Source organism: Buteo buteo, chromosome 8, assembly GCF_964188355.1.
Source record: "Buteo buteo chromosome 8, bButBut1.hap1.1, whole genome shotgun sequence".
NCBI classification, from domain to species: domain Eukaryota; kingdom Metazoa; phylum Chordata; class Aves; order Accipitriformes; family Accipitridae; genus Buteo; species Buteo buteo.
In genome coordinates, this window is record NC_134178.1 from 21,989,995 (window position 1) to 21,998,275 (window position 8,281).

The following is an 8,281-nucleotide window of genomic DNA, read 5'->3' on the forward strand; positions in this document are numbered from 1 at the left end:
AAACCAAACTCAGTATCAAAGCAGTGAAAAGAAGAAAGTTAAAGCACCATGACTGAACTAGTACTCACTCCAATGAATCTCCTGAGCACAAAATAGATTAAATTCTACAAGCAAAACGTTTTCTACTGCAACTTAAATTTGCTAACCTAAAGAAATGTGTATTATGCAGAGTGGTAAAAGAAATAGGATTTTGCAATCTGGGAAGATGTCCATTTCATCCACTTTAAGTTGGTGTCCCCACACACTGGTAAAAACCAATGAAGCCTTCTCTTCTAAGCATTGTATTACTACCCATGTTAAAAAGCAGATTTACAGAGTGGAATAGGCTATTTTGTTGGTTCGGGGTGTGGAGGGTCTGTGTGTGAGTTTTGTTTCATTTTTTATTAAAGCAAAGCTAAGTAAATTTGAGCCTTTCACTCTGGATGAATTGTCTGGACAGCTTTGAAAGGTTAAGAAACCTTTTGGTTTAGCCTAATAACATTGCCAGTTAAAATCCTCCCTTGTGATGAAATTAGGAGAGGGAATATTTGGCCCTGGTAGATAATTATGACATTCATAAGCTCTTAATTTAAGGGGTTGGGGGAGGGGGTTGCTGTCTGCTACTTGTTTTCAAACAGCTCTGATCTTCTGAAATGGAACAAATATTTCACATTTTCCTCTCCCCAGTTTTAAACACCAGCACTTCAGAAAGAAAAAGCTTCAGTCATTCTTCATAAAATCTACTGCAGCTATATTCTTAGAAATATAAATCCTTAACCCAAGACTTTCAATATTTCCAAAGTGAATGATACAAATCTAGTTACTGGGTTTTTTCTTAACCATCCACACTCTATCTCTAATTCAACATCAAAAAAGTAATAATCATAATTTATTACTCAGATAACACCAGTTTTCTTAAAAACAAACAAACAAAAAAAACCACCTCACAAACACCACAGACTTCAGTTGATGATCTAAGTGTTCCCTGCCCCTGCATTCCCCAAAAAAGATAAATCCCGAGATTTTTTGGAATAGCCTCTCAAAATATTTGAATCACTTCAAGAAGTTCTCAAGTTTACTTCAAGGAGGCATCAAAAAAATGCATAATAAATCCTTCACCACAATGATGTTTATTAAAATAAAATAAAAAAATCACTGTAGAGTCTTCCTCTCCCCTAGCAACCTAAATGGTAATATGTTCCATATGCAGGTGTTTTCCCACTCCCATTTACTATCCCCTGCTGTGGATTGAGGCTGCATGTTCCTGCTATTTCTACAGCCAGTTCAAAAATCTTACTCTTCCCCCCCACCAATACAATTCACTCCCTTTATTAAAAAAAAACAAACAGCTGTGTTTTTTTTTTTTAAATTGAGACTAAACAACTTACTATCAATATTAGATTTAGTCTGCTTTCCTCCTCTTTTTTCCATCTCCCCCTCACGTGTATCCCCTCTAATTTTTAAAACTCAGTTTAATAGCATCTAGAATTTCATTCCATTATTTATCTCCTGACATTCGTAAGATACCAAAACTATGTAATCCTCCTACGCTGCAGTAGTCACACTTCACAAACTAGCTTTCTACCATTCCTCCGTTAGGAAGCACAGACCACATCTCTGTACGCACTACACCTAGGTAGATCAACGCGAATCCCGAAGGAAGCTTTCCCGTTCTCCTCCTCTTTTGCCATCCCAGTGCTGGCTATGCCGAAAAGCCTCCGAAGTGTTTCTGAATCGCTGCTAATCGGGAGACCTCCAGAGCTCATCCCGACGTGCCAAAAGCACAGAAGGATTTCCATATAAATTGAGCACATCTAGTGGCTCTTTGCCTATCACGGAGACAAAACGTCTATATGGTATGACGTTTAGCGATAAATGCATTGAAGGAGACCTTCAGAGCTGCAGTCTTAATACCTCAAGGCATAATCCCCCCACCCCGACTCAAGCGCAACAGATCTCACTACCACCTCACAAGACACCGTGTAGCATCTGGGTGAGACGTTCAGCCCCGGCGCTCCAGAGCTCGGGTGCCTGCACCCACCCGCCCCCCGGCGCGCCCCCTCGGTGCCCGCATTCGTGGAGGACGGGGGGCGAAGCCGCCCCCGTCCCGGCGCGGGGCAGTGCCCGTGCACCGGCAGCCGCTGTGGAGCTCTGCCGCCCCCTGCTGCAAGGCGGCAGCACCAGGGGCCGAGAGCCGATCCCTACCGCTCCCACGCCTCCACGGGCCCAGGTGGGGTTTTATTCCCCCATCAGCACCCCAACCTCCTTAAAAAGGCCCCGAGCGTGAGCCCCCGCCCACCCTCTCAGGTGCAGGCAATGGAGCGCTTTCACGTGTCTCGCAGGGGGCATCCCACAGGAGGCACCGGCAGCCCGGTTCGGGCCCCAAGGAACGCCAGAAACTTGCCCGAACAGTTTCGAAACACAGCGATTATCCCTCACCGAGGGGCACCCTCCCCGTGCCACGCCACGCACGAACGCGCTCCCGGCGGCCTTTCCCCTCCCTGTCTCCTAAAGTAGCACAAATCCTCAAGTAATCACACCGCTAACATCCGAAATAAATAAGTAAATAAAATTTCAATCAAAAAAATAAAAACAAACTCCAAGAACCCAGCCACACCGCAGCCCCCAAGTCCGTGTTTTACGAAGCGCTAAACGTATACATGCGCATACATACGCAAAAGACGAACAGTGCCCAGAGGCGCAACCCTAGCACGCCCCGTCTCCGCACACACCTGCCTCCGTGGCGTTATTTCATTGCAAAAAGTCTCTGCATCCGCGCACAAGCCCGCGGCCGTACACACACACACACACACACACCCCGCCGCCACGAGCCGCGGCGCTCGGTGTCTCCGCAGAGCGAGAGGAACGGTGTTGGGAAGAGGAGAAACCCCGACAGGCAGATTTCAGGTCAGATTTCTCACTGGCTCTACCGACAGCACTCCTCTCCGGTCCAAAAAATGAAGCTCACGTTGCCTTCCCCTCAAACGGACGCTTATTTAAAAGCGCGATCCCCGACAGATACATTTTTTTAATTGCTTGATCTCCTGCCCACATTTATCACCCAAAAAAAGGCGAAACCCCATACAAAGCAGCCAAGTGCACTTAGCACCTTCCAGCTTTTTTTTTCTTTTCCCTCATAAATGATACCTCTTGAAGACTTAAAAAAAAAACGAGGGGGGGGGGGGACACGGACACGATGAAGCAAGTTTTAGGTCCTTTTTAATTTGGTTCCAGGGTGATACATTGCTTTATTTTTTATTCCATTTCTTTTCCGGTTATATGTTAATCTGAGCGAGCAGACAGCATAGGTAAGAATAAGAATAATAATTTGGGGGGGGGAGGGGGGGAGGTAGTCCCGCTCCTACCTTGCCCACTACTGAGGAGCAATCCGAACAGGTAGAGAGGCAGGAGGCTCATGTTCAGGAGCTCGCGCCGGTGGACAGTTCCACGTTGGAGGTGCTCGACCAGCCCAGGCAAACCCCGCTGCCGTCCGCGCCTGCCTGCACAGCCCCGCGCCGCGGAGCGCCGCTCGCCAAGTGACTGCCAGCGCCTTCCCGTGCCGCACTATATCAAGGAGGCAGCGGCCGCCGCGCAGGAGGCGGGCACACGGAGGGCCGCGCGAATCCCTCCGCGCAACCGAAGAACGGCTGCGCCGGCAGGTTCTTCCGCCGCTCTGAGAGACGGCTGCAGGCTCGAAGCCTCTCCCCCCTCCTCGCCCGCCGGCAGCCCCTCCCAGGGCGGGGGGTTGTGCGTGAGGCAACTCCCCCGCCACGGCACCGCGGCCCCTCGGAGCCTGCTTCCCCCCGCCGTCGCCTGAGGGGAGACAGCCTAAAGGGAGAGGCGGCGGCTTGACGACGGAGAATCCTAGGGGGAAGCCCCAGCCTCCTTGGCAGGGAGAGCCGAGAGCGGCGCCCCAAGGGGGCTGGCGTGGCTCTGGCACCCGCTTCTCCCCCACCACCACCCCGCCCCCCCGTAATGCCCTGGCTCGCGGCGGCGGCGCCCACAGCGGCTGCGCCCACAGCGGCTGCCCGTGAGGCCTCCGTTAGGGGGCGGTGGGTGCGTGCCGCCCGGTGCCGCGAGGCGCCCGTGCGCGGGAGCGGCCGGCCCCGGGAGTGGAACGGAGCGGAGGGGGCCGGGGGCGGCGCGCGGGCTGCGCGGGTCCCGGCCACTCGCGCGCTCCTCCCGCGTGCGGTAACGTGCTGCAGCGTCGGTGGGATGCGGGCGCGCTGCGAGCCTCGCGTAAGGGGGCGTCGTCAGCTGATGCTGTTGGGTTTATACGTGCTCATTTAGCTGTCTCGGAATTCACTTGTTGTGACTTGTTATTAGTACAGAGGGGAAAAATACCTTTGCTGTTTATGACTGCGTGAAATAAAACCGATAAAAAATAAATTGCTTACCTTTTTGATGCCTCAGTGCTGTCTCACTGAGGATCTTGCTTTGTAAGGAAAAAACCCACAAACCTGTGCTAAAGAGAAGAGGTGGGGTTTTGTCCAGCTGGAGTTCAAAGAGGTAATTGGGGGGGGGGGAGAGGGGGCTGTTTTAATTAAGCTATGGTCTCCAAAGTAGCTTCTATAAATTTGTCACCTTAACACCTGTATGATAGATGGAAGGAGATAGAAGTAGATTTATATTAACGTGAAGCAGCAGTGACAGTAGTTAATAAAAGATTAATCCAAATTAACACATCCCTAATAATTTTTCCAACCTTTTCTTTGCCCTTTTCAAGAGGATTTGGGTCTTGGGGAGGAGGAGGGAGACAAGAAGTCCCTTTGCAGAAAACTAATACAAATGACACTATTGGTATCTTCAGCTTGACTCTTGCTACACAGTAGTCTTACAAAATTATGAAACATAGGAGGAAGAAATTATGTAGTCAGATCTTGCAGGGAACAACAAGATGGGTGATAAAACTGAAGGTTTTTCCTCAGAAGATGATGTTTTAGGACACTTGGGAACATGTACAGGAAGTGCTGGTACAGGAGAGAGTGAGAATTTTGTGCCATTGGGTGGTTAATCTACACCACGTAAATGAGAACCTTATTGCTCGACCACACATCACATGGCCCTGCTCTTGAAACTAAAGATTTTTGTAACCTAGTATAAAACGAACAGATTCATTTTCGTGTATATTTAAGTGGGAATGGAACTGTAATTCCTCATACAGTTTTGGAAATCCCAAATATGGCACCTTCAGCAAAGCCTTTTAGGTGAGAACTGGATTTATATTTAGGAGCCGTTCTGCTCCCGGATGTCGGGAGAGATGCCTAATTGCAGAAACTTTTGGCTGGGGCCTTTAGTGTGGATTCAGGAAAGCACAACAAAAGGCAGTATTTTTATGAAGGAGTTGTCCCGGGTAAAAAGGTTCTGTCAGCCCCAGTACCAAACTACAGAAATAGACATCGTTAATAGGTTAATACAGAAAGACGATGAAAACAAATATTAGATAAAAACCTTAAAAAAGAAATATAAATCATACTGGGCAAAAAGCAAGAAACCCTCAGTATGAAGCGGAGAGGGTGCCAAATTTGTCAAATTTATCTTTGGTTTGAAGGTGTTTGGAGCATGACCATCCAGCAATTAAAACAGTATTAATAAATAAACCCAAATAACTTCTGCACATACCTTAACATCTATTATAGTCTGCTTTAATTAAGGGCCAGAAGTAGTACAGAAACACCTTGATCTGCACAAGTGCATACATGCAAGGACTGAAATCCATGTACAGCAGACACCCCACCAAGACAATATGGAAGCAAGTAGGAAGTCTCTTGCCCCACAATAACTAAACCTAATACAAAGAATGCTACTATCCCAAGTTTGCTTATTTCAAATCTTACATATGATGAGAGTATCACCAGTGTCAGGTCTCGGTGGCTAGTTCCTGCTCCTTTGAAATGGCATGAGGACACTTTGCTTCCAAACAGAATTCCTTATCCTGAGAAGTCTTCCTAATTACTTGTTTGTGGCAGTGAACAGAGCCCACCATGTAGACTGTCAGCACCATATTGCTTACAGGATTTGGAGAAATCTGGTTTTAGTGCAGCTTCTCAAGGAAGAGATGAACACGCTCTTCCCCTCTCTGAAGCAGTGGAGTAGAACAATAAAAGATGGATATAAATCTCAAAGATAATCACATTCTTGTAGTACTACTGTAAAATACAGAGACCTCACTGAAGGAAAAGGCAGCCGCTGGTTTGTCCATCAGTAGACATGTAGCTCCACGTACACTGTCACATAAACCACCTGAAAGGTATATGCACAGCTCCCGAGACCATGCAGTGGAAGGGATGGAGAGGAGAGGAGGGGACAAAGTACAGACGTATGCAGGGCTTCATTGCTTCTGCTGCTTATGGAACAACTCATTTTTTATGGAAGAAATATCTGCAAAAAAGTGTATCATAGTAAACCACAACAGCATATCACACTGAGGTCATGCAAAGAGAGATCAGAAAGATGTAGAAAAAGTGCTCAGCTTTTCTGCCATCTTACCTGTGTGACTTCTGGAGTTTATGACTATACATTACATGAACCAAAAGATGAGCATTCTGAAGTACTGTAAAATGCTAATCGGTATTAGTAACAACACACCTGTAGTATTTGCCACTCTTTGGCTAACAGCATTTTTCAATGCTATTAGAAAAATAGCATAGAACACAAGCTGAGTGCGCTGTTTACTGTGGGGAAGCCTGACATGGAGTTTAATGGCTGTACTTAGACTAGGGAATTAGAAAACATGATTTCTGGATAATAACACATGCATAACAAATATGCTGGCAGAAAACAAACACATTTTCATGGTATGTAAGTTTTAAAAATAGGACCAGAAATAAACTACAGTGAGTATTATCCCATGTGAATGGCCAAGAGGTGCAACATCAAGAAGTATAATCGTCATTCTGTTGGGGCAGTTATTCCAAAGGTGGGGAAATCAACTTTGATATGTTCTCGAAGCAACTAAAATACAACTGCTGTGACTGAAAAAACTTGCCAGAAAAATCTCAGGGAAAAGAAGGGAAAAATAGTACCTAACATTACATACATGTTTGATTAGTACCTTAGATATTTTGGGATACCATACTCAGAATCTAAGTGGATATATCTGTAAATTCCTTGTCTTTTATCTTTCACACCATAGCCTCCAGCTTTCGCAACTGTGCTGTCATGCAGCTTTTCTCCTACAAAGTTTTACTACCTGTGGAGTTAGTAAAAAGATAGCAAGAATTAATTTTCCCCCATGTACTTACTTGTTTCACTCAGTGAGATTGTTTATAAAGTAGTGTCCTGGTTTCAGCTGGGATAGAGTTAACTGTCTTCCTAGGAGCTGGTACAGTGCTGTGTTTTGAGTTCAGTATCAGAAGAATGTTGATAACACACTGATGTTTTCAGTTGTTGCTAAGTAATGTTTAGTCTAAAGTCAAGGATTTTTCAGCTTCTTGTGCCCAGCCAGCGAGAAAGCTGGAGGGGCACAAGAAGTTGGCACAGGACAGAGCCAGGGCAGCTGACCCAAACTGGCCAACGGAGTATTCCATACCATGTGATGTCACATTTAGTATATAATATAAACTGGGGGGAGTGGGTGTGGGGGGAATGCCGCTCAGGGACTGACCGGGCATCGATTGGCAAGTGGTGAGCAATTGGACTGTGCATCATTTGTATATTCCAACCCTTTTATTATTACCGTTGTCATTTTATTAGTGTTATCATTACCATTATTAGTTTCTTCTTTTCTGTTCTATTAAACCATTCTTATTTCAACCCACGAGTTTTACTTCTCTTCCTGATTTTGTCCCCCATCCCATGGGGGGGGGGGGGGAGGTGGTGGAGTGAGTGAGCAGCTGCGTGGTGCTTAATTGCTGGCTGGGGTTAAACCATGACAAGTAGCCTATCAGCTAGTATGAATGGAAGTGGCATAATTAGGCCTGGCAGCAAAACCATTATAAGTTGTCATCACAGCACTTAAGTCAGTTTACAAGAACTGAGGATATGTAAACTTGCTGTGACTAAACTTGTTTGTCAAGAAACATCTCCATGGTGTTTTTGCAAGGTTCACTTTATTTTTAAATTGATTTATGATTGCATGTTGAATGTAAATGTAATTAAATATAGAAACTTAAATCTTCGTGATGATTTCTTAATGGATATTTATACTGAAATACATGTTTCCCTGTGGACACCCAAGTTGCCAAGAGATCCAGCTGGATTTGCTTACTTGTCTTACATAAACTGAAATGTTAAGGAAGCACCTTAAAATTAACTGAGAAATTTAGGGGACCTTATGGTAATGGCACAGTTACAAAGAAAG

The 8,281-nt window shown here is 45.9% G+C and overlaps 1 protein-coding gene across 1 annotated transcript in view; it reads right to left on the bottom strand.

Annotated features, from left to right (window-relative positions):
• Positions 1–3,496, bottom strand: part of NCAM2 (neural cell adhesion molecule 2) — a 324,932-nt gene extending 321,436 nt beyond the window's left edge. The window contains exon 1 of the mRNA XM_075033906.1: positions 3,345–3,496. Within this exon, the coding sequence (XP_074890007.1) occupies positions 3,345–3,396 (52 nt within the window). The 5' untranslated portion in view covers positions 3,397–3,496. The remainder of the gene's footprint in view (positions 1–3,344) is intronic.
• Between the last annotated feature and the right edge of the window lie 4,785 nt (positions 3,497–8,281).